The sequence below is a fragment of the Pygocentrus nattereri genome, chromosome 7 (assembly GCF_015220715.1).
Source record: "Pygocentrus nattereri isolate fPygNat1 chromosome 7, fPygNat1.pri, whole genome shotgun sequence".
NCBI classification, from domain to species: Eukaryota; Metazoa; Chordata; class Actinopteri; order Characiformes; family Serrasalmidae; genus Pygocentrus; species Pygocentrus nattereri.
In genome coordinates this window covers 494,223-520,693 of record NC_051217.1, presented here as the reverse complement: position 1 = coordinate 520,693, position 26,471 = coordinate 494,223, and the positions used below count along the sequence as shown (strand labels likewise).

Genomic DNA, 26,471 nt, shown 5'->3' with positions numbered 1-26,471 from the left:
GCGCAGCAGTTACACTCTGACACCTCAGGCACCATTTAAGGTGGAACGGGAAAATTTGAAAGAGAAGCTGGCTTATAAAGCCATTAAATGCTTGGACATCTGGTTGCTAGTCCTAGTAACAATTCTGACTCTGGAAATTTCTCTGGAAAGGCACAATTTCACACCAAACTCTGTAAGATTTTGTTGGTTTATAAACCATTAAATGATTAAGTAATTTTGCAAAGTCAGTGGAGTTCCCCTTTAACATAGTATAATAAATTGAATAAGTCAATATGGGCTCAAATATTCTGATTTAAGGGGCATCAGAGATTTTATCGTAACCAAATTTGGACCTTGGTTGAATTTACAAGATTCAGATTTGTACATCGGTTCCACACAAGTTAAATATTTTGCATCAACTTAAGTGAAGATAATTAAGTACTTATACAGTAATTATGTAATTATGTACACATTTGAAATAAATCTCTAGCAGCCTTTAAGCGGCCTTGTTTCAGGATACAGGTGCGTGTCATATTTTGTACTATATGGTATTTTTGTCAAATACTTTTTATTAAAATAGTCTCATACTCTATTGATGAGTAACTGTTTTTTTGTTAGTTATTTAATTTATTGCTATTGGACTTCATTTGTTTTTACTTACTAAGACAAAACATTGAGTTATTGTAATCTGATCATAGCTGAAAAAAAAAATATATATATATAACACCACAATGCTTGAAGACATTTTCACGCTATCACAATTTTTTATTTTTCTGTGATTTGCTAAGTTGAAACAGACAAAATGCACCAGCATTTAAAAAAAAGGAAAAATAAGTTTTAAAAATGTGATATTCACATAATGGGTTCATATTTCATCAACTATTTATAACTTGCTCTGGTACTGTACACTGGTTGTTGTTGTTTACAAGCTTTCTATAACTGGCTTAAAAGTGCCGAGTATATTTTTGTGATGATACAAGTGTTTTAGACACGCTGATACACTCAGAGAATCATATTGTGCCATAAACTTATCACAATATCACAATAACATATATGCATGCATACTGGTAGTCGAGGTATTATAAGGCTAAATTTGAAATGAATCGATCTTTTCTGTTAAACATAATTCAGACCACCGTTTCCCCCTGTTTGGCGTAAATGCGATGTCTATTAAAAAGTGCAGCGAAACTTTTACAAGTGTTTTTAATTATGCTAAAGACCTCATGGAACTGTCTTGTCACTCACTCAACATTTAGCAGGGTAAAAATTCTGCACAGTCAAACAGCTTTTCATGTTTTATAGGAGCTGTGCGTCACATCAGTGCCACTGTATCTGCTTCTTCAGATATTATGAATGTCTGTGAACTGTGGAAGGCGGCACGGTGGGCAGCGCTGTTGCCTCACAGCAAGGAGGGCCTGGGTTCGATTCCCCTGCCGGGTAACCGGGGTCCTCTCTGTGTGCAGTTTGCATGTTCTCCCCCGGGTTCTCCGGTTTCCTCCCACAGTCCAAAGACATGCAGTCAGGCCAGTTGGAAATGCTACATTGCCCCTAGGTGTGAGTGTCTGTCTGTCTGCCCTGCGATGGACTGGCGACCTGTCCAGGGTGTATCCTGCCTTCCGCCCGAAGACTGCTGGTATAGGCTCCAGCACCCCCCCGCGACCCTGACGGAGAACCGCCTTAGAAAATGGATGGATGGATGGATGGATGGATGGATGGATGGATTGTGGAATGTCATTTTTAACCTAATCTCTTTCACAGTCCTGTTCACACTGCAAATATGGAATTCCACAGAAAAAGAAGATGTTTTCAGAGAATGTTCTTTTTTATAGTCGTTGGCCTCGTTCTGTAGCTCAGCTTGTATCCAGTCCCATGCTTTTGTTATGGATACCATGAAGGGATATAAATGTGATGCTGCTTTTTGCTTTGGTGAAGGAATAGGGTCAGTATGATATCAGCTCTGTTTGAGTGTAGAATAAGGGTGAAGGACAGGGAACATGGTTTCCTTGTTGTTGAGCTAATGAACTTGTCCTTGGTTGCAAGGGAGGGGCATTTACAGCAGACAGTGGATTAATCAAGTTGAAAAGGTCAGCCTCAAGGGGAATATGTGTGCTATGTGCAGAAGAAAGCTCTCTTTCATAGAAAACACACGTACTGGCTCAATCTTATGCCTGTTTCCTCAGAGATATCTCAGGGCAGAGCAGTGGTGATACTGTAAGTGGCTATAAGTTGGCAAAATAGGTTGAGGAAGATGATTTGACATGTAGCTGAATTATTTTGGACTGTCAAGTTGAAACCTCTTAAAACATTGATTTGCACAACAGGGCAGATCATTTGCCCCGATGCCAGTGACTACTACACAAACACAAACAAAGCTGCTTACACCACGAATGGCATCTAGCAGTCTTCTGCCTTTCTGTGCTATTTGGCTACTTCAGCAATGACACTCTCTGTATGCAGTGAGATTTCTAAATATACTAATCAGTTAATTACTTAATGGTAATTGCTTGTAAAGCGTAAAGCAGTTAAAATGCAAATCAGTTGTCTTCTGAAGCCTGAAGGAATTTGCATTCCATTTTAGAAGAGACTTTATTTTGGCTCATCGAGGGTATCGGTTTGCAAGATTGAAATTCTTTAGACGAGTTTACTGAATGGGGCACAAAATGCTTTATGTAGATTGTAGATTAAATTTAAATGGTGATGGAGTCTTTGTTGACTCAGCCCGAGTGTTTGATGGTCTTTAAAAGAGGATTATTTTCACTGATGTGTTTCAAGTCATTGCTTTGTTGCTGTTTTCTCTTTGTCAAGTCAAATTTATTTGTAGTGCTTTTTACAACGGATGTTGTCACAAAGCAGCTTCACAGACAAAGTTTTAGCATGAATGTAACCCCAAACCCCAAACCCTAGAATAGCGAGGGCACGTATATATATTATAATTTAGGTAATGTTTTTCTTTTTCATGTGCACGTGATTGTGTGTGTGTGTGTGTGTGTGTGTGTGTGTGTGTGTGTGTGTGTGTGTGTGTGTACTAATCTATGTTCATATTAATCATACTGTGACTTCCAGGGAACATTCCCACGACTCCCACAGCTACTCTGAACAGTTACTCTGTTCTGCAGGTCCTGTAATCAGCTGCTGCACGCTCTGGAGAGATGAACTGCACTGCACATTTGCACTGCGTCTGCTTTTGGTTTGGATGATGTCAGCATAAGAACTGCTATTGTGTGTTTTGTCCTATAAATGTGCTGCCCTGGGCCTGTAGTCTCTCTAGCAAAGTCTTTCCCTGTCTACTGTGGGCTCCGTAGCTCCATGAGTCTAATCGATGAGAGCCACAGAGCCATGGGAAAGGCGAGTCTGCTTACCCTGCGTTTTCTCCTGACTCCTCTGCAAGATTGATTTATACTGGCCCGGCTGTTTTCCACCCGCATACTCTAAATAGGAACTTGGCTTGATCCATCCCATGACCAGCAGGACTCTCTAGGTAGAGCATGAAGTGGTCAAATAAAGGCGAGTGATGCTAATTATGGTAATTCATGTACACCTCGTTTAAAACATCCTTGCTTGGCCTCTGAAGTGATAGAGGATAATTAATAGCCTAACAGTCCTGAGGGCTCCATAAATGTTTAGCTGCTTAACAAAGACACAATCGATACCAGGAGTCCATCAGTTTGATTCAGAGGATGCGTTTAATTTCAGCTATGGGACAGTTTAGTCATCCAGGTTGGTGATGAAGAGTTAATTAGTAAAGAAAAGGTTCAAATAATAACTTAAAAGATTATTTTAATAGAGAGGTCAGTTCTGGCATTTGTAGATGCTTTGTGGCATTTGTGCCTCCACCAGCAGACATAAAGGCATTTCTCAGTCTGTTGACCACTTGGAGTCATATATTCATACCAGAGTTTATATGATCTGAGTAATGATCTGATCTGAGTAATGATTTGTGATAAAACAAAGTTCTAGCACATAGACTTTTCACACTGCCCAGGTCCATTTTGAGCTATACAGCTTCAGAAAACATATTTTTGTTCTAGTTCTTATTCTTGTTCTCTCCCTCTCTCTCTCTCTCTCTCTCTCTCTCTCTCTCTCTCTCTCTCTCTCTCCCAATCTCCCTCTCTCTCTCTCTCTCTCTCCCCCACACTCTCTCTCACTCTCTCCCTCTCACTCTCTCCCTCCCTTTCTCCCTCTCTCTCTCTCTCGCTCTCCCTCTCTCTCTCTGTCTCTCTCTCTCCCTCTCTCCCTCTCTCTCTCTCTCCCTCTCTCCCTCTCTCTCTCTCTCTCTCTCTCTCCCTCTCTGTCTCTCTCTCTCCCTCTCTCTCTCTCTCTCTCTCTCTCTCTCTCTCTCTCTCTCTCTCTCTCTCTCTCTCTCTGTCTCTCTCTCTGTCTCTCTTTCTCTCTCTCCCTCTCTCTCTCTCTCTCTCTCTCTCTCTCTTTCTCTCTCTCTCTCTCTGTCTCCCCCCCTCTCTCTCTCTTTCTCTCTCTCTCTCTCTCTGTCTCTCTGTCTCTCTCTCTCTCTCTCTCTCTCTGTCTCTCTGTCTCTCTCTCTCTCTCTCTCTCTCTCTCTCTCTCTGCCCCCCCCCCCCTCTCTCTCTCTCTCTCTCTCTCTCTCTCTCTCTCTCTCTTTCTCTCTCTCTCTCTCTCTCTCTCTCTCTCTCTCTCTCTCTGTGCCCCCCCCCCCTCCCTCTCTCTCTCTCTCTCTCTCTCTCTCTCTCTCAAGTTGTTTGTATATCTGTGTGTTTTAATACATGGTATGCCACCATTCAGTCACCATTACAGTTTAACTTCAGTTTTATTCACATTGTGTTTTATACATTCCTACATTCCGTGCTTTACAGAGATCTGGGATCAGGAACAAGCAAACTAGGCAAACAGAAACACCTAGACAGGAACCAAAACTGAGAAAGGAGAACCCAATATATTTCAGTACCGTGTAGAGAAAGAACATTTAACATGGCTTTTAGATAGGCTGGTTATGAACATGGTGAAAGTACAATTAGGTTCCGTAACCATTTCGAGGTGACTGCTTTGGTCAGTTTGAAACTGATTCTTCAGTGTAATTAGGCTTTGGTGGTGTTGCATTGCGGCAGGCGGTTGTGTCAGTTCAGGACAGCAGCCCCTCAAAGTAATGAAAAGGGCCCTGGTTCATTTAAGTAAAGTGGTGCTCTGAAAGGCCTTCATCTCACTGAGTGTTTTATTGGACAGAGCAGGTGCTCTGCAGCAGAAGGAGCTTCTGTCATTCAATTACACTGAAAAAGACACATTTTCAAGTCCTGTGGTTTGAGGTTCAGGACCGTTTCTTCCTGAAAATTCCAGTGATTCACTTTTGCATATTTGAGTAAACAGCTATGAAAGTCCTCAAATTCACCAGAGACTGTCGTAGCTGTTGGTGTGTCGTCTTGTTTTGTACCATTTCTACTGCTTGTTCAACTGAACGTTTTGTATGTTTATCTGAGTATCTGCTTTAGGATGAGTTCATTTACAAGTCATGCTTTTCCCCCCCGAAGGGTCTTGGGGAGGCTTCAGCAAGAGAGACCAGCATGGAGGGAGATTGCCTCAGCTGCATCAAGTATCTCATGTTTGTCTTTAACTTCCTCATCTTTGTGAGTATTTATCCTTCTGCTTTGTGTCCCTCACTGAGCAGCACCAGCATTCAATCATTTTCCCCTGTAAACTTACCGTCTGTCACTTTTAGTAAGAAGATGCTAAAATTGTGAATTTGTGGTGCGATACTGTTTATACACTGAACAAAAATATAAACACTACTTTTGTTTTTCCTCCCATTTTTCATGAGCTGAACTCAAAGATCTGAGACTTTTTCTCTGTACACAAAAGGCCTTTTCTCTCAAATATTCTTCACAAATGTGTCTGAATCTGTTAGTGAGCGCTTCTCCTCTGCCGAGATAATCCATCCGCCTCACAGGTCACATCAAGATCCTGATTAGACGGCATGATTATTGCACAGGTGTGCCTTAAGCTGGCCACAGTAAAAGGCCACTCTGAAATGTGCAGTTTTACTGTATTGGGGGGTCCGGGGGGGTCAGAAAACCAGTCAGTATCTGGTGTGACCACCATTTGCCTCACGCAGTGCAGCACATCTCCTTTGAGTTGGGATGAGCATTGAACTATAACCTGCACTTATTTTATTTATTGTATTGTATCTTATTGTTATTGTATTGCATTGAATGGCACAGAGTTCTGTGCTCAGCTCTGCTCCTTTTCTCTCTGTATCAGTGACTGTGTTTCTATCAGTATCTGAGCTCAGGACCGTCTCTCTCTCTAACCTACTGGTAACTAGCAGAGATACTTTCTCTAGATTGACAAAGCACTTCTTGTAAGTCTCTCTGGATAAGAGCGTCTGCTAAATGCTGTAAATGTAAATGAGTTGATCAGGTTGTTGATTGTGGCCTGTGGACTGTCGGTCCACTCCTCTCCAATGGCTGTGCGAAGTTGCTGGATATTGCAGGTACTGGAACACGCTGCCGTATACGCCGATCCAGAGCATCCCAAACATGCTCAATGGGTGACCTGTCCGGTGAGGATGCTGGCCATGCAAGAACTGGGATGTTTTCAGCTTCCAGGAATCGGGATCCTTGCAACATGGGGCCGAGCATCATCATGCTGCAACAGGAGGTGATGGCCGTGGATGAATGGCACAGCAGTGGGCCTCAGGATCTCGTCACGGTATCACTGGCCTTCAGAATGCCATCAATAAAATGCACCTGTGTTCGTGGTCCATAACATACACCTTCCCATACCATAACCCCACCGCCGCCATGGGCCACTCGATTCACAACGCTGACATCAGCAAACCGCTCACCCACACGATGCCATAGACGCAGTCCTACATCTGCCTTCTACAGTGAAAACCGGGATTCATCCGGGAAGAGAAGACCTCTCCAACGTGCCAGACGCCATTGAATGTGAGCGTTTTAGAGTGGCCTTTACTGTGGCCAGCTTAAGGCACACCTGTGCAATAATCATGCCGTCTAATCAGGATCTTGATGTGCCCTGTGAGGCGGATGGATTATCTCGGCAGAGGAGAAGCGCTCACTAACAGATTCAGACACATTTGTGAAGAATATTTGAGAGAAAAGGCCTTTTGTGTACTTTATAACTATATATTTTATAGCTTTAATAGAGTGTTTACAGAAACAAAGCTGGAGTGTGACATTCCAGCTACAGCAGCTGAATACAGTTTGTGTAATTCTCCATTTCTGAACTTTGCTTTCTCCTGTGAATTGTAGAACAATGGTCCTCATTATGTAGTAGAAAGAGAATTGTTTTGACTCCTATTGCTGCGATATGATGATGATTATATTGTATAAATGCAGTGCAGAACGGTTTGCTGCAGGTGAAAGAGATTTCAGTAACATTTAAATTCAATCATGATCAGTCAATTTTATCTGAGCATTAATTGTCATGTAAGTAATTGTGATTAACGATGTAATTGTTGTTTTTATCATGGTATGTTGATGCTTAATGTCTTCCAACTAAGGATAAATGCAGCTCAAGCTCAGGAAAACAAACGTTGCTCTGTGCTGCTCTCTAAAGCTTTACAGCACCGGTCAGAAGTGAGGCATTTGCTTGGTTTATTAAGACCCATTGATGCACTGATGAAAAATGGAATTGTGCAAGTTAACAATTATGGAAAATATTGCAAGTATGTGATTGTGATAATTGTGACAGTCCCAGGTGAGGGTTTTTTGTGATATGCTTCCTGTGCAATTTAATTAGGCTCAAATTTGTGGAAAGCATCTGAAGAATCTCCTTGGATAATCTTGTAACAGCAGAGATACTGAGAGCCAGTCAAGCTACATGGATAACCGTCTTGTTAACATGGACCCTTTGGTTTTCATACAATTACAAACTGGTATTTCTTCCAGAAACACAGCCTAACCTGAATTACTAGCTCAAAGCTGTGCTGTTGTTTGTTAGACAGCCACGTGCTGATATAGTCAAGCTTTATCAAACCGCCGTTGATGGTTTAAATTAGTGCCTGCTAAAGAAGCCTCAGCCTGACAGACTGACGGATTGCTAATGCCGTCCATGAAAAGATTTCCAAATCTGGCTCATGGGAGCGGGAGAGATGGGGTAAGGTGTGTGTGTGTGTGTGTGCATGGAGCTCTTATCTCAGAAGACACACACACATGCATACATTAATCCCTCCAGCTGTTTTATCTTCATCCTGGCCTCTACCCAAGCCTTTTTTTGTTGGTTGGGATGGGGGCTGGTGTGTGTGGTTGGAGGGAGGTGCAGGGATGTAGGGTTCCATTCGTGAAGATTGCAGGAAGCAGAAACGGCAGAAGCAGCACAGCTTTCCAAACCCCACTGTTTTACCGCAGAGGCTGTGCTCTTGCACTGCCCATCACTGAATGTGTGAGAATTTTTATGTAGATGTGTGTTGATATTAAGAGTGTATGTCATGATTTTCAACACGCGTAGTTTTGCTAATGGGACACACAGAAAAAACTATGACTGCATTTTACTTTAAGTTGCAGTTCCAGCAGAGAGTTTTAGATGAGCTCTAGGTTCACTGCGCTGTCACACCGTGCTTTACTTGGTGTTTGTGCAGGGAGTATTCAAAGTTAGTTAGAATTGTTCACAGAGGTGGCGATAGGAACTAGATGTCCAACGTCAATAATAAAAATAAAATTTCATGGCACAGAAAGTTTCTGAATGCTTTGTTTTCCACTGAACCTGAAAATTCAGCAAATACAAGTCTTAAAAGCCTCAGTTGTTTTCTAGCAAATCAACATTTAAGAATGATTTTTAAAGCTCTTGCATTGTGGCATTATTTACAGTATGGCTGCAGGATATAAATCAGTACATCCCGCCTGGCTTATTCTGACTGAGGGGCTAGAAATCCATTAGTGATGGTCTGACTGTAATCAAATTTCACTTGCATGTCAGTTGAGAAAGCTTTTTTTGAGTCTAGTGTCTTTTTTCTAAAAGTAAGGTAAGGAAATTATAACCATGTCAAACTGCAGATCTTATTTAGACCTAAAACTCTGCAAACACTTGTTCTAAAATTTCAAAGGCAGTCCTGTAATTTTACTCAAACCCATTTATTTCACAGATTGAGGTCTTGCTGTCTCTGCAGGGAGTAAGCAGGAACTGCAAATCGATCGCAAACAAAATTGCAGAACAATCACAAGCTTTGCTGCATCTGCCTTGTGGCAAAGAAACATTTCGGCTTGTATTCAACTGAGTGACAATTTTGCAAATACAAGTCTTTTAAAGAAACTGTTATTTTTTGGGAATTCCTCAAAATTTGAAGTGTTTTTATTTTCTTTCATACTAGTCCTTACATTTTAATTAAATCCTCTCAGATTTGGTCTTAAATCAAGGTTAAATCGTATTGTCGTAATTATCTTCATTTCTTTCCTTTTAAGCACAATATGGCTGCATGAATTGGTTCAATCAGTCTGGCCAAGCTTATAGAACGGGCTTTACATCCACCAGTGATACTCAATTTCATACATACATACACAATAATCAGCCGAGGAAGCCTCTGGAGTTTGAATCAGCCTTAGTGGCCCCTGCAGTGCTTAATCCAGCAGTCTAAAACATTTTCTCCCCAAGATTAAAAAACAGTTCCAAACACATCAAGAGACGTAAACTGTGGCAAATATTTAATGAAAAGTTCACAGAAAGTTCACAAAATTATCAGCAATGTTGAGAAAATCTTTTAAGTTTGTCTGCAAGACTGGAATAAATCACAGTCTCTGAATTCATCAGCGATTGCCTGACAACATATACAGAACGACTCATGGAGGGGATATGCTTAATTAATACTCAGCTCTATTATCTCATTATCTATTTATAAGTCTATTATTCAGTTATCAATTATATCACATTTTATGATGTTTAAAAAATAGCAGCGCCACATTGGGCTGCTTGTGGTTTACCATGAAAGAGTCAGGTCCTGGGTTTGATTCCCAGATGGATCTGTATAAACCTTTGTGGACATCTCCTTTAGTGATTACTTACATGAACTAGAGGCCTTTCTGAAAAATCCAGGCATCATCTGTGTGTCTTCTACAGCCAGAGGCTGACACATTGGCCTTATTGGCCTCTTGGTGCTCGAAGCCTGCAGATTGCTGCCTGGGGCTGTGCTTTAGTTTTGTTCTGACTACAATATGATGATATCATGAAAAACTTTTTTTAATATCAGCACATATCTACCACTTATTTTCTAATTCTCTCTTCTTCCTGGGTGCTGTCTGCTGGTTTAAGTGCTTCCTGTAACCTGGAAAGGAGATATTAACATCTTTAGCAGCAGAAGCCAGCGTTGCTGTTATTGAGATGATGTGCATGGGGTATTGTTTTCATGCCTCCTGTAGAGACCGCAATACACGTTCTACAGTAAACAGTCATTCAGAAGAAATTAAGCTGAGGAAGCTATGATCAAACGCCTCTGGATATTATCAGGGCGCAATATTTCGCCAGAAGCTGTGACAGATGGTCAACAATGAACACTTTTTCTCTGCCCCTCTCTCAGCTGGGAGGGTCCTTTCTCCTTGGAGTCGGGATATGGGTGCTGGTGGACCCCACAGACTTTAGAGAGATTGTGGCTACCAACCCCCTCCTCTTCACTGGAGTCCACATCATACTAGCTATGGGCGGCATGCTGTTCCTGCTGGGCTTTCTGGGCTGCTGTGGAGCCATAAGAGAGAACAAGTGTCTGCTGCTCTTTGTAGGTGGCCGCGTTTGTGTGTGTGTGTGTGTGTGTGTGTGTGTGTGTGTGTGTGTGTGTGTGTGTATATCAGAGTTCCATGTGTGTTTGTTATAGTAAGTGAGGTTTGCCTTGAAAGCGTATTCGAGACATTCAGGACCAGTTTAGATTGGAACTGTGACACGTTTGTCTTTTTTGTCTCTGCAGTTCTTCATGTTCATCCTCATCATATTTCTAGCAGAGCTGGCTGCTGCCATACTGGCCTTTATTTTCCGGGAGCATGTGAGTGTCTCTCTGATTTTTCTAGCAATTGCAAACTGGCTTGTGGCGTTGTGTTGATGCTGTCACTCCATTTCCATCTTTCTGCACGCAGCTGACCAAAGAGCACTTTACAAAGGAACTGAGGAAACACTATCAAGGCCTCAACGCTACTGACGTCTTCACCACCACATGGAATGCCATAATGAACACAGTACGTTTGCTCTTTGGTCAGTTTCACTGCCTGAATGCTCAAAGCAGCACGTTATGTCCGTTAGGGGACCAACTAGGACTAGCCATAGTGTTTCAGTACGCTTCTTAACGTCACCTGCATCGATTTGACCTCACCAGTTCACCTCTGAGGAATCCCTTATGCCTTCTTAAGTGCTGCACCATCGGTGTATTAGTATAAGCGAAGTTAGATGACCCCTTGGAGGGGCAAAGGTTTGAGTCAACGCAGATGTAGACTTGAGCAGTGGAACTTGCCCTGAAATCTTTTTTCCCTTTTCAGACCCCCAAAAAAATATCGAGCTCTTTATAAGCAAGTGTAATAAAATAGTTCAGTACATATTTATTACAAAACTACAGCATTTGATTTACAGCACCTGATATACATGCCCGCAGCTAATAGGCAAACACAGCTGGCAGCAACAAAAAGAAGTGGAACTCGTTAGAGTCCCAACTGTTAACACTTAAGCCAGACAGAACAATTATCACGGTTATGTACAGTCAATTGTAAAAGTTTTGGCACCCCAGGTCAGAAGTCACACGTTCTGTACAGAGAACTCACTCCTGCACCTTTTACTGCAGTTACTGTTTGTGTGCTGAATTTAACATAAAACATAAGACGTGGCGTATAGCACATTCGATATTTGACGTTTTACTTATATTCAACACGTTAAACTCCACAAATAAACAGAAATTGTTCACTGTGAATTACAGAAATTATATATTTAATTTTGTTGCTTGCAGAGGACATATTTACACAAAATCCATAAAATGTCTTTTGTTTTTTTGGGGGGTGTTCAAAATGTTGCATTGTGTTCCACTGTGTGTTACGTTTGGACTCAAAAAATAAATATAGTATAAATAACTATATAGAAAATATAGATTACAAAGTGGATGAGCTCCCTGAGGCTCCCTTATGGCTCCTCATTGTTCCCTCGTCTCCATGTCCTGCAAAGTTTAACAGGAGCTTTGCACGTCTTAGTTGGTGAGGGCGTGTTAATAATATTTAACAATATTATAATAATATTAGACTTTTATACTTCACTCTCAGTCCCATAGAGTTAAACAGTAAATAGAAATGATTCATCATCAGTGATTTTATTTTAAAGTAATTGTTCCATATTTATATTAACGTAAAGCAATGCATATCTAAATGTGTTTTCCATCCTTTGTCTAGTTTGATTGCTGTGGTGTGAACAGTCCTGAGGACTTTGAGGGCAGCCTCTTCCGTGTCCTCAACCCCAGTGATATGGTGCCCGAGGCCTGCTGCCGTAGGAACAGTCACCTAGATTTGAGCTTCAGCAACAAGGACGAGTGTCTCGCAGGCAACATGCTTTACCGCAACAACAAGGTCAGACGCTCATATCCGTTCTGTCAGAGAATAAACTGTTTACTTCAGGATCACATTTACAGATGATTTGAACAGTTCCCCTGGCAAAAGAAAGACTTCGAGACCACGGCTGTGACTTTAACGGTTCTCAGTTTGGGTTTATGTCACTATGATGTATGTCAGCCGTTTTTCCTTTAGTCTCCAAATTGTGAATCCAGACCCTCACAGTCTATTGTAATTTCTAGTGAGCACCATAGATTCCCATATCAGCTGAACGTATACGAGAAGCATGCTAGTCTTCTGTAACTAAGCAATGAGCAAAAGGTTTGTTTTTTTTCCTGTGCCTCGTCCCCTGTGCTTCTCAAAACCTTTCACTGCAACTATTCAAGAGATGCACAGCAGAGCAGGTTCCTCCATTCACCAAATATAGTCTTAATATAACCTTAGAAGAAAATAGAAAAAATAGACAATAGAAGAATAACACAAAAAACAATAGGAAAAAAGAGTTTCATGAGCAAAGATGAAAGAAAAATTAAAGTTACATGTACAAGTATGTAGAGCAGCTGTTCATAAAGCGCATGTCGCAGGTAACGGATGTAAACAGTAAACAGTAGCGCTCTGGGCAGGTAACGGATGTAAACAGTAAACAGAAGCGCTCTGGGCAGGTAATGGATGTAAACAGTAAACAGTAGCGCTCTGGGCAGGTAACGGATGTAAACAGTAAACAGAAGCGCTCTGGGCAGGTAACGGATGTAAACAGTAAACAGAAGCGCTCTGGGCAGGTAACGGATGTAAACAGTAAACAGAAGCGCTCTGGGCAGGTAACGGATGTAAACAGTAAACAGTAGCGCTCTGGGCAGGTAACGGATGTAAACAGTAAACAGAAGCGCTCTGGGCAGGTAACGGATGTAAACAGTAAACAGAAGCGCTCTGGGCAGGTAACGGATGTAAACAGTAAACAGTAGCGCTCTGGGCAGGTAACGGATGTAAACAGTAAACAGAAGCGCTCTGGGCAGGTAACGGATGTAAACAGTAAACAGAAGCGCTCTGGGCAGGTAACGGATGTAAACAGTAAACAGAAGCGCTCTGGGCAGGTAACGGATGTAAACAGTAAACAGAAGCGCTCTGGGCAGGTAACGGATGTAAACAGTAAACAGAAGCGCTCTGGGCAGGTAACGGATGTAAACAGTAAACAGTAGCGCTCTGGGCAGGTAACGGATGTAAACAGTAAACAGAAGCGCTCTGGGCAGGTAACGGATGTAAACAGTAAACAGAAGCGCTCTGGGCAGGTAACAGTAACTTTTTTGAAGGTGTTGTTGGCATCAAATGAAAATATTTCTTGAAAACGTTGTTGTATCGGTGCCCCCGCTGCTTTAGTCCTGACATCATACAGTATAGGTTATTATTGTGGTTATCGTTATGCCGTTACTCTTTAGCTCTTGCAGTGACCGACTCTCTTAACCGCAGCTTATTTAAGACTGGGTTTTATTTACAATCTTATTTCCTAAAGTGACATTTGCGAACCTCAGCCAGTGACCACCAGTTACCACACCATCACATTAGCTATCACAGTGGCCACAGGCTCTGCAGGTTTTAGTGGCCAGGGGGCACTGGTGAAAAAGGCCGTGTCTACCACTGCCCCTTCAAAATAGCCCAATGCTAATGAGATAGTATGGACATAATTTGGTCAGAGGATCACTTGGGTAGCAAAAACAATAAAAGCAGCACAGTAATGCCTAGAACTGTTCTTTACTTACTAAGAAAGCCCTGTTCCTCGAATTGAGGATTTGTGAATGAGTTTTATGTTCTAGTAGTGATTTTCCTCAAACAGCCTTAAGCTAAAGCAGAGGAACAGCATTATAGCTCATTTCTGACTTTTATAATGGCCATTCATGGTTTTCCATGTTTTCAATGTCAAGGGAATATGTGTAAATATGTGTGTGTGTGTGTGTGTGTGTGTGTGTGTGTGTGTGTGTGTGTGTGTGTGTGTGTGTTCCATTCTTTGGTATTTTTGTCTCATGTTTCTGTTTCACCTGGCAGGGCTGTTATTCCTCAGTTGTGGACTACTTTGAGATGTACATATATGTGGCTGGTGCCCTGGCTATTGTTCTACTTACAATTGAGGTATAACTCTTTCACATTTTCTCTGTTAACGACAACAATGAATTAAATGTTTTGTCCAAAGATTATAGAAAAGATGAGATGCTGTAAGGAACTGAGCCTGTTCTGATATTGATGATTAATAACTGCTGCCCTCTTGTGGTGACATCCTGCAAGCACTACAGCTTCATTTTGTCAGGACAGCTTAAATGAATTGCATGGGTCAAGCATTAAGTTTAATATGTCTCCATCATTAAAGATGATTCTGCTGCAATATATAGTGATTTATACGCATCTAATAGGTTTGTCTCCGTTCCTTTCACAGCTGTTTGCTATGGTCTTCGCCATGTGTCTGTTCAAAGGAATTCAATAAGAGCATAAGGATTTTCTCAAAATGGAACGAAAAAAGAATGATTACAAAATCATTCAGAGACTTGTACTTCACAGCTGGACGTCTGAGGTGCTGGGTGACACACACCAAAATATCAGATAGCTCAGTAGACTTGCATGTGGAGGTTCACACACTCTATGAACAAGGTGTTCAAAAGGACCAGCCTGAGCAGAAGAGGACGACGACACTGCACTGATTTGGCTCAAGAGTATTTATACAAAGTGATGTGGGCTTGTTTTTATACATATTTGTGTTCGTTCATGTTTTAGAATTTCTTACTCTGCCCATCAACCCCCACCCCCACCATCCCCACCCCCCCACCCCCCACCAGAACAGCTTCTCATGCTGGCTTAAAAAAACACCAGTTCTGTACATTTTTGTAATTATTCATCCATTTTTAACTCTTGCTGTTGTGATGGTGCCCGTCTGTGTTTGCCTTCTTCCCTTTCTACATGGCTTTTTTACATTTCTTATTGTGATGTTTACTGTAACGGTGCTTGTATGTAATTTAAGCTCATTTTTATGTATGCTTATGTATGAAAGCTGAGAATGCCATTAAAGAATTTTTGTGCATTTCAGAATCGCATTTTTAACAGTTTCACAAAATCACTCAAGTCTGATGTGTACAAAAGCCTAACACAGTAAAAGGCAAACGTCAGTCCCCACGTTCACTTCAAAAGCACAAAAAGCAAAAAGTACAGTTTATTAGGTACGCACACCTTAACAGACTTTTGCTGTGGACAGTCTGGTCATGTCTTGCAGGGATCTTCTCAGTCACATGAGAACAGGTGCTCTGCTGCTTTTGCTTACATTGCATTTGATTTTCAGCCTCAGTTTTCAGCCTGGAACTCTCGCCGGTTGAGGAGTCCTCGTCATATAATAATAATGAACCTCTTTCAAATGTCTTTTCCTTCTGCCACCGTAATCCAAAACTGAAAGGCCGATTAAATGTTCAGCATTTTTATACATGCTGCAGATCATGGGGGGGCTGCTGTTTGCTTAACTGCATCATGCAGTACTTTTAAAATGGGCTGGCCAGGTAACACCCAGAGATGTTATCGGGGTGGCACACTGATGGGAAAAAAAAGTAAAAATAGCATTACTGTATTAAAATGACGTGTAAACTGGTGTTTTTCTCCTCTGTACATAACTAAATCTGTCCATCATTTCCACGATAATTAAATAATACATCGATACAACTAGTGTTGAAAGTAAAAGGAAAGACTGTCGTTCATGAGGACGTTACGTATTTAAAAAAGTAACTGAACTGCATCACTTTCCTAAGTGTACATTGTTAACAGAGACACGCCATAGAGGTTCAATTAGTCTGCTGTCGTTGCTACAGGTTAGCATGGCTCTAATTATTAGACAGCACTGTATAAGGTGACCTACAACACACGCATGTACTCAGAAACGTCAGCAGAATAAACTCACAGCAGCTCGTTATTGATAGTTAACGCATCACACCGTCGCAAAGCTACTTCATAGCATCATCAGACTCCGAACTCATTGGTAACCACACCAAACACAGAGTTTCACCCAAACACAGAGTTTCACCCAAACACAGAGTTTCACCCAAACACAGCTTTCATGGTTGACTGCATCGTTGATTGATGGCTGACTGAGGATGGTTGACTGTCACTCTCCCTAACCGGAGTGGCCAGGAAGGAAGGTCATTCTTCAGTGCGACTGCAGAACGTGAAACACAAAAGGATGGTCAGGAGGAGGCTTGAGGTGAAAGGTGCACGACTCCTGTCCTCTCAAACAACCCCACTAAACCTGGCGAAAAGGAGTTAAATCTGCTGTATTTAAGCAGGTAAATCACCAAATTGTGCTGGATGCTGACCCTCCAGGGCCGGAGTTGTACGCTCCTGTTTCAGATGGTATTGATAAACGTAATCGGGTGCGTTTTTCGGACTCGCTGGTCTGCTTGAGGATTTCTCAATATCTGAGATGTTAGATTTGCCCAGTTATGACTGATACACTTGGCAGTGCCTAAGCTGCAGTAAAAATGACGGCGGCAGTGAGTTAGTTTGCATTATTAGGCTAAACGTGACAGCCTGGTGCTGCTGAGGGTGCAGCTTGTTTCATTTGAAAGGCAGCGTTTCTGACCATTAATAGCTTTAACATCAGGCTGTGAGTGGGGTGGTCCACGGAGATTAATCCAAACCTTTTTCAGCCTCAAGAATAAAATAACACCGCTCTTCAGATGATCGGGATATCTGGCTTTAAGGGAAGCTACCAATTTAGCTTCTTAACTGCTGACCGCTTGATCAATCAGATTAGACAGGACTGTATACAGTGCTAGTGATCTAGAACATATGTAAAGATACATATTAATGCACTCATTCTATTATTGGCTTTTTATTTATAGTGCTGGGAAAGTGTTTGCCCCCTGCTGAGTTCTTCTGTTCTTGCGTATTTGTGACGCTCGTCTCAGATCTTCAAACCAAATTCATTATATAAAACAGGCAACTTGAGAAAGCATGAAGCATTAAATAATTTTATTTATTGAAGGAAAAAAAACCAACTAACCAGCCTTGTGTGAAAAAGTAATTGACCTTTAGTTACTCAATCAACCAATTAACTAAATGTAACTAAATGATTGTGGTCAAATAAACTGGACATGCCCAGGCTGGGATTACTGCCAGCCTCTATTTAGACTCTATTTAAGCATTCTCTATTCACGTGAAGTAGCACACTATGCTGCAATCAAAAGAAAGAGATGAGAAAGGAATTTCTGAAAATATCCAGTTTGGAAAGGGTTACAAAGCCATTTCTGAGGTTCTGGGACTCCAGCCAATGACAGTAACAGCCACCCTAAGAAAGAGACCAGGTAAAAACGGCATCCATGGTATCCAAGGAGTTACAAGGTAAAACTCACACAAACAAACATCAAGGCTCCTCGCACATTTGCCAAAAAAACACTTTTTGGAATAATGTCCTGCGGACTGATTAGTTCAAAGTGTAACTTTTTGGAATACAAGGGTCACATTACATGGAACATAACGTTACCACAGCGTTCCGAAATCAGTTTCACACAAACAGTAAAACAGCGGCAGCAGTGTGACGGTGTGGGGATGCTTTCTTGCTCCAGATCCTAGGCGAGCTGCCATAATTGATGAAACTACGCTGCCCTCTATCGCAGGAGAACGTCCAGTCTTCAGTCCATGATCTAAAGCCCGAATGCAACTGGCTTATGCAGCAAGACAACGATCCGAAGCACCAGAGTAAGTCTGAACAGCTCCAAAGAAACAAAACTCAGGTTTTGGAGTGGCCTGGTCTAAATCCCGACTTGAACCTCATTGAGATGCTGTGTCATGACCTTAAACAGGTGAATCACTGCTGTTAGGCAAGAGCACGCAAAAATTCCTCCTCAGTAATGTGAAAGACGTCAGGCATGAGAAGCATTACTGCTAAAGGTGGCACAACCTGTTAAGTTCATTTTGCACATTAACCAAATAAGTGGGGTCCAAAAGGCAGAGAAAACGGATATTTTACATTTTTATTTAATAGAAAGTCCATTACAAACTGCATCATCAACAGAATTTGAGTAAACAGTACAATCTTTGGATTCTTAAATCTAAATAGTGACCTAAAAGTAGAGCAGAATATTGAATCATTTTATTTCCAGGTTAAAAACCCGAAGCTTCTGGACCCCAGCCAAGTACTGCAAACTGATTTCGTTCAGTAAATGAAAAGGAATAATGCGTTCCTCATGTTCTCTTTGTCTTACATCATTTAGGATCTGAAAGTGTTTAGTGTAAAAATTATGCATAAGCAAACATTTTTCACAACACTGAATTTTAGGAACAGCAGGAGGAATTTTTTGTAGAGCATCAACATTGATTAGACCTATGGATAGAAATCCAACAAGCTATATGCCAATATTTACTGTCAGACAAGCAACTTGTTGGGTTCTTTGTTAGTCATGGAAAAAAAATCCTTACCAGTTCTGTTAAGCAATAAATGTCCTTACAGTAGAACTGCCTACGAATCACACAGGGGTTCTCCCTGCAATCCGATTTTAAAAGGACTATCAAAATAGATTTTAATATGACCTACTGATCTGGGCGATTCATGCCAACCAAATACCAGTCCAGACAACTTAAAGACGGGATAGGAAAAGTTGTCTTGAGAACTGGAATTGGAAAAAAATAAAGGAAGTGATCTTCTGTTTATACCAAGTAATGTATCCATATGTCCACGGCAAATACGCGATTCAGACAGCACGTTTTATTGTGCAGATAGACGGTTTCTATGACTATGTACCAAAGTGGCATGAAAACAGCTATTATTGCCTTCATACATCAAAAAAGTTCGCATTTGCTTTTCCATGCAAAAAAGATACCATTAGAAAAGTTTGTAAGCAATCCTGGATAAATGCTGGTGGGCCGAGAAAAGGGATCTGGATTTTGGAGAGCAGCTGTGTTCCTCACCTACTGTCTCTTTAGGCAACAATGCTGCAGAGATGCACTGAACTGTTAGCTGATTGTAAAGGGGTCACTGTTGATACTGGCATGGCATGGCATCAGCAGCCTTTTGATACTTTAGAAGAAACTAGACCAAGTTGCCGTTGAGTTTGGTCCACTCAAAAATGTCCTGCTCACAGACAATGTCCGAGTTGATGAGCAGGTAGCGGTCTCCAACACAGAAGTGCTTCTGGCAGGCCGCACATTTAAAGCACTCGAGGTGGTACACTTTGTCACGCACGCGCATCGTCATCTCAAAGGCCCGGATCCTCTTCTCACAGGAAGCACAGAGCCCGTCCTGACCAAACAGTCTGCGAAAGAAGAAGAGATCTGAGTAAATCAGTAACGCTCCTCACTGAGGGACACATCTTTCCCTTTGTATCTAAACTACATGAAGTGTCTGGGAGTGAGCCTCTGTGAAACTGACCTCCTTATTTGCAAGTAAAAGTAAACTTTATTTTACACACACAAACATTTTAGTCCGGCAATAAAAACAACAATAAAGTAAATGTTTAAAATTGTCCACTTTATTCTAAATTGTCAGCAAATACCAGCACAGCTCTAATTCTGCCCAAAAAGGTACAAAATGTGTAAAATAATTAAGAAAGTTGATGGCTTCCTCCACAGTGAACTGTTTCGCTTGATGTTTATGTAACGACAAAGTGCACATAAGGAAACATGACCAAGTTCTCAAATTTATGCTTGCAAGAAAATCAGACCTGACTAATTGTGTAGACAACCATCATTCATCTGCCCTCTTACTACAGAAACGAGTGTCTTTCAAACGTACCTGAGGTAGTCCCTCCGACACAGCTTCCTACCGAGTTTGTAGTAGAGCCTCCGGCCAACCTCCCCCAGCCGGCAGCCGCAGAGGTCACAGCTCAGACAGTCCTCATGCCAGTACTGCTCTATGGCCTTGAGGAAAAAGCGGTCTCCGATGCTTTGCTGACAACCACCGCATGTCAGCAGCGATGGAGGCATCTGGAGGACCTCATCCACAGGTTCCCTGTAGATTCATTTAAAAATGCCATTTATTTTTCTTACAAATGCAGAGAAAAAGAAAACGAGAGAGCTTGGACCTGGTAGGAGTCGGTCTGTCTGCCTCCTGCGGGGTTCAGTCCCTGATTGGCATCTGACAGCACACCTCATACAGGCCCACGTTTCTTCTGTTGTTTAATAAACACACTGATAAATAGTCTTTACAGTATTTAGATTCAGCATGAATGACATCACAATTCAGTAATTACACCTGTAACGACTCGTTCTCCTTAACTCCTGTGCCACAACAAAAGCCTGCCCGGGTCTATTTATTCAAGCTAGGCTTACTGCTACAGTTGCACAGCCTTTGGCTAAAGCAGCTCATTTGACCGAGTCATACACGCAACAGCACAACCAGCGACCCAAAGGGACGGACTGTCTGCACAAAGCCTTCAAATGAACGTTCCTCTGTCACTTTTCCCTGGCTCTGACTGGCAATGGTGGTGCCATGATGTGCTGCAAGCGTCACTCACAAGACCTGCTGGTCCATGCCAGTTTGGGGTGGCACACACAGTTTCTCTAAGGCAGGTGATTCTAACAGGGCAGTGTGAGCAAGAGCCACCAATTACCACTTATCGATGGCAGGTGCCATTCACAAAGCGAAACATGCCAGGATGCTGCATTACTGCCAGAAGCCAGTGGGGGGCTGGACCCTTGCTGAGCTCTGGAAAACTTCTCCAATAATCCATACAGCATTTACCGGCATCACCCCGTCTGCAAATCCTGCGCTTCATGACAAGATCATGAGAATTGCAAGCCGTGTAAAAATATTGGGAAAATGCACCAACTGCCTTTTCAATCAGTGTAAACAGATGTTTAATCATTACAAACAAAATAAAGGCTCGTGGTGGCCGGACCCGGCCTTCGGAAAGGCTCGTCGTGACCGGACCCGGCCTTCGGAAAGGCTCGTGGTGGCCGGACCCGGCCTTCGGAAAGGCTCGTGGTGACCGGACCCGGCCTTCGGAAAGGCTCGTGGTGGCCGGACCCGGCCTTCGGAAAGGCTCGTGGTGGCCGGAACCGGCCTTCGGAAAGGCTCGTGGTGGCCAGACCCGGCCTTCGGAAAGGCTCGTGGTGGCCGGAACCGGCCTTCGGAAAGGCTCATGGTGGCCGGACCCGGCCTTCGGAAAGGCTCGTGGTGGCCGGACCCGGCCTTCGGAAAGGCTCGTCGTGACCGGACCCGGCCTTCGGAAAGGCTCATGGTGACCGGACCCGGCCTTCGGAAAGGCTCGTCGTGACCGGACCCGGCCTTCGGAAAGGCTCGTGGTGGCCGGACTCGGCCTTCGGAAAGGCTCGTGGTGGCCGAACCCGGCCTTCGGAAAGGCTCGTCATCACTGCAACAGACCTTACACAGAACGCCACTGCTCCAAACCACTGCCCGTACATTAATACAGCTAACCATCATCAGATATTCACACAGTTTAATTTCATTACCAGCCCAATCCCTGGGGTACTGAGTACACCGCGAGGCTTTAATAGCAGCTGGAAAGCTGGAAGGTGGAACCGGCTCGTTCCTTCACAAACAACCGAGCTTATGGTCGTTAACCCTCATTATAAGTTCTATCATTTTGACAGGTCGACACGGGACCCATAACTGCGTTACATTAACACTTTAAAACAATCTGACCAACACTGCTCATAACGCCGGACACGCACAATGTTGGGGGTACTTCATGCTGACTGGCTACACGTTCACAAGACCCGTCAGTCCAAATCAACTGACCAATAGAAAGGGGAACGCCTTCTTCTCTGACCCGTCCCTGTTAAAGTATGGAGAGGCAAAGCCAAAGGGAGAAGTTCAGAAGCTAAAGAGGGACTCCAGAAGAATCCCTGCCTGCCAGAACGGCACCAGCAAAACTACAAGAACGGAAAACAGAAATCAAAGCACTGAAAAACAAAGAGATCCCTGACCGAGCAGTGAATAAAACTCTTTCTAAGGTCTAATTATCTGCATTTACAACGCCCGCGGGCCATTTTGAGTCTCTGTGGACTTTATCGTTTTATTTTAGGCGTTTAGCATTAACCCCCCACTGTTCGACCGCCAGAGGACGCTATTCCCACCTATCCATCAGTCATGCATCAAAACCTGCAGACTGGCCCTTTAATGTGTCCTAATGCGGTTCGCCGCTAGAACACACGGGCATGCCCATGAACCTGCCCATGGACGTGGTCATGAACCTGGTCATGGTCTTCCACACTGGCTCCTCCAGACGGTCAGTCCTCTCTCTGTGAGGGACGTCTGGCCTCCGACATCATCTCTTCACGTTAAGCACAGCAGTACAAGCCCCGTCACTGCTCTCAAACGCCTCACACGAACGAGAACAGCGGCTACTCACTCGCTGGCTTCCAGCGTCTTCCTCTCGATTGTCGAAGCCATTTTACCGCAGGTCGTCAGCGCGCGTCTGGAACAGGAGTCGCACAGCGGCGCATCTGCCGCCCGCCCTTCAGACTCCTCGGAGAACGCGCGCGTCGCCGCGCTGCTGCGCGCTCCCAGCTCAAACCGCGCTCCCGAACAACGCGGCGGGGCGATGCTGAGAACCGCACCTGTCGCCCTCAGGGTCGCTCGGCGCAGGCCACGGCCGCTCGCTGGCCTCGCGAGGGATTCATCTCCGCTGGCGCCGCGTTCAGACTGAGGAACCGCGGCTCTAGAGCGAGAACCTCCCGCCTCAGCACGTCGAGCTGGCACTAGGCTCGGTGATCAGTCCTCGGTCTCTGGTTCGCCTGCGCGTCCGTCGGCGGCCAAGGCTGCAGGCAAAGCCGCGCGTCTCCGCGTTTATGAAGCTACAGCAGGTATTTTGTGACAGAGCCCAGCCCCCCCGGCCCCCCCGGCCTCTCTGCTCTCATTTCCGTCTTCCTGCTCACGACCTCCTCGACAATGAGAGGAAACAGCGCCCAGCCAGTGGCAGACAGGCAGCAGCGGCCAGCACGAGTCATCAGGCGAGGCGTGACCTGTGCGTTCAGACTGGACCGCGCTCCTGGTGGGCTAGTTAAGCAGTCATTGTAATAAATAACCAGGGTGGGGGTGGGGGGTGGAGGTGGGGGGTGGGGGTGGAATTTGGACACTTGAAAATGTTTAAGGACTGAGCTTCGCTTTGAACTAAGCAGAACTTCTTAGGACATCTGAGAATTTCAAGAGTTTGTGAGGAGCAGGTTCTGTTTTTCCTGTACTGGTGTCACTGGGAGGCGTGAGCAGCAACACAGCACCCATCTTCTCCTCTGCTGTGGGTGAAGGCATAAGGAGTAACCTGGGGCGACCTTTCTGGGTGCCTCACTTGTGGAATCTCCTCTTCAGGTTACTCCACTGGTTCGCAAAGGTGTGTGTGTGTGTGTGTGTGTGTGTGTGTGTGTGTGTGTGTGTGGTGTGACTGTGGTCAGGGGGCACTGGAAAACCTCGGTTCTGTGGTCAGTGGACCTGTTTCGTGTTTGAGGGCCTTGTCTTTAGTTGACACATGTATTTAAAGACTGTAGTGGAAAACCATCCACTCTCGTGTGTGAACACGTTTAAAGTCCCAGAACATCCCGTTCGCTCCCTGATCCGTGGATTGAAGCTGACTGTCCTGATAACCAACACATTTACATATGGACTTACATTCAGTGACACCAGCTGAGCACTGCCTTACATAACAGCCAGTCAGGACTGGGCTCACTTATATAAATGAATCTTAAAGGCACAGCAGCAAAAAAAGTCTGTTTAATCAAAGGATAAAGAAAGGTTGGAAAAAGTTTAATGTAAAAATGAATTAAAATGGATTTTGGCCTGTAAAATCACACAAACCTTCTAAGTGGATTTCTAAGAAAATTGTACTAGACTGTATGAACTCTGACCCTCAACCTAACCCTAAACCCTAACGGTATCCTGCAGTCTTCCAAGCCCAATCGTACACCTGACTCTAAACCTAATACTGCTTATAATCCAAATGAGCTTCACCATGTAGTTTCTGAAGAGTTTGTGTATTTGGTGATGGTCTGTATGGGTCTTTCAAAATAAAGCCTGACCAAATAATCACGAGGCAGGGCTGGCAGAGGCAGCCGGACTCTGATGTAGCGTCTTATGACATTTGATGGTGTCCCTGATGTCATGCATCCCAGGGCTTTGGAAGAAAAACGGTCCCACAGCATTTTAGGTTCTCCTCTCTACTTCACACTGGGTATTATCTTTACATGACCCCGACTCTTTTTGCCCATCTCTGTGGTTTGTAGCTAAAAAGCCTATTTTTGTCTAATCTGACGGCAGAACTTGGTTCCAATCAAAGTCTCAGTGAAGCTCAGTGAAGTCCAAGCAAGCCTTCTGATTATTTTGTTGTCTTGGAACTTGTCTTCAATTCTAGTCTTGGAAACTTGGCCAGCTCCTCCAGTCCAATCGTGTTAACTGGAGTTTTGCGTGGTGAACCATGTTCTTCTCTTTATGTTAGAGATTTTGAGGTTGTGTGAAGCTGTTTTTCATTATTTTCATTCATCGCTTGGTTTATGACAGTCAATAAACTTTTGTCCCGCTTCATTTGTGTATTCTGAGATCTGCACTGGTCTAATGCAAGCAGTGTAAAACTCCCTCATCTACACCTTCTCCTATTTTAAGAAAAAGCAGGTGCAGGAACATTTACAAACATGCTCATTTATGTAACTAAGGAATGCATGAAATACTGAAATATTTCAGTTAATTCGTCCAAGTTCCACTGTTCTAGTCACTCCCACACAAATGAATCTATCAGTCTAAAACCACAAATAAAAAGTTACACCAGACTGTTTTTACACCCGAGTTCTCGATTTAACCTAATTTGTTTAAGCCAATATGTAGTGTTAATGCTGTTTATGATATAATCCAACAGTGTTAAACCTTCAAAATGACCTACTGTGTCTGATCCAGAGGTTGGATAAGAACACAACTCGGTGTTATTTACATAGTGTAGCACTGTATAATGCCGTCCCTTAGGAACTTCTGCACTGACAACCATCAATATCTACTTAACTGCGTAGTTAGTTCTGTATTCTGGGGTGATATCAGTAATATTTTCATCCTAAACTGAAACATCTGTTCTAAATGGTGATTCATGACCGTAAAACTGGATGAATCATGTCTAATTTCTATGCCTGATTTTCATTAACATTCGGGTTTGAGATTTCACAGTGTGTCATTTTTGTTGTGCCCCTATTAAACCTGGTACAGTTAAAAGTCTGTACAGTTATTCTGAAACAGCTTATTACAGTGTAACACTGGACTTTCACCCATCAGTTCCTTCTGTGTCTGTCTTGTGATGCCCACCTTACTAAGTTCTGCAACACATTATTGCTTATAATCATCTTACGACCAGCAAAAACAGTCCAGCGTCTAATCATGTCTTTTCCTCTGGGCTCTTGAACCATCTCTCACACTCGTCTTAGCCTGATGTCGTTGGGGAGAGCTCCTCTTATCTGCTGCCAGAGCCTGGGGCCTCACTGAAGGAGGGAGGCAACCGTCGGCTGTTCGACTGAGCCATGAGATAAACCAACCAGCTCGCCGCTGCTGAACCGCTCCGGAGGGGATATTAAAGGTGTCTGGCAGTTACAGTCTGAAAAGCACTGCAGGATTCAGTTCACATGCTTTGAACTCTTTCTGAGTCCAATGCAAAATCAAGCCTAAAGCTGGCCAGCTGGTAGAGGTCAGTACACACCCTTAAGCCAGGCTCAAGACAGCTAGAACCCCCTCTTGACGCAGTTGAGGCAAACTTGTTCACTGAGCATAGATATTAGGGTAAAATATGATGGGCACACATTTTGGAGGACCTGCCCTTAAAGACAGTTTAGAAATGATTAGTGCATGATGTTATCTAGAACCCTATCGCTTGGACTCTTGAACCAACACAAACTAGCCTGTTTTTTAGTGGTGATTTCCACCAAATCACAACTATGGGGGCACACAGTAAGCTATGTTGGGAACTGCAGCAGGGATTGAATTTGGCAAATGTGTCCCTAATGCATAGAAAGTTTACTTTGGAGGTAAGACGGAAATAAAAACTAGTTTAAATCCAGGCA

The 26,471-nt window shown here is 43.4% G+C and overlaps 2 protein-coding genes across 3 annotated transcripts in view; one reads left to right on the top strand and one right to left on the bottom strand.

The window, feature by feature from the left end:
* tspan18b (tetraspanin 18b) overlaps positions 1 to 15,528 on the top strand; it is a 36,278-nt gene extending 20,750 nt beyond the window's left edge. The window contains exons 3-9 of the mRNA XM_017717149.2: positions 5,478 to 5,573; positions 10,475 to 10,669; positions 10,856 to 10,930; positions 11,022 to 11,120; positions 12,312 to 12,485; positions 14,505 to 14,588; positions 14,890 to 15,528. Coding sequence (XP_017572638.1) covers positions 5,478 to 5,573; positions 10,475 to 10,669; positions 10,856 to 10,930; positions 11,022 to 11,120; positions 12,312 to 12,485; positions 14,505 to 14,588; positions 14,890 to 14,937 — 771 coding nt within the window. The 3' untranslated portion in view covers positions 14,938 to 15,528. The remainder of the gene's footprint in view (positions 1 to 5,477; positions 5,574 to 10,474; positions 10,670 to 10,855; positions 10,931 to 11,021; positions 11,121 to 12,311; positions 12,486 to 14,504; positions 14,589 to 14,889) is intronic.
* Positions 15,529 to 17,444: 1,916 nt separating this feature from the next.
* Positions 17,445 to 23,443, bottom strand: lmo2 (LIM domain only 2 (rhombotin-like 1)). Of its 2 annotated transcripts, none has more exons than XM_037540122.1 (3): positions 22,799 to 23,443; positions 20,218 to 20,593; positions 17,445 to 19,738 (listed from the first exon to the last, which is right to left on the bottom strand). In XM_037540122.1, exons 2-3 carry the CDS (start codon positions 20,406 to 20,408, stop codon positions 19,516 to 19,518), a joined length of 414 nt encoding a protein of 137 aa, XP_037396019.1. In that variant the 5' UTR covers positions 20,409 to 20,593; positions 22,799 to 23,443; the 3' UTR covers positions 17,445 to 19,515. The 2 variants fall into 2 exon arrangements, with proteins under 2 accessions (XP_037396019.1, XP_017572641.1); XM_017717152.2 differs by having other exon boundaries at positions 20,218 to 20,433.
* Between the last annotated feature and the right edge of the window lie 3,028 nt (positions 23,444 to 26,471).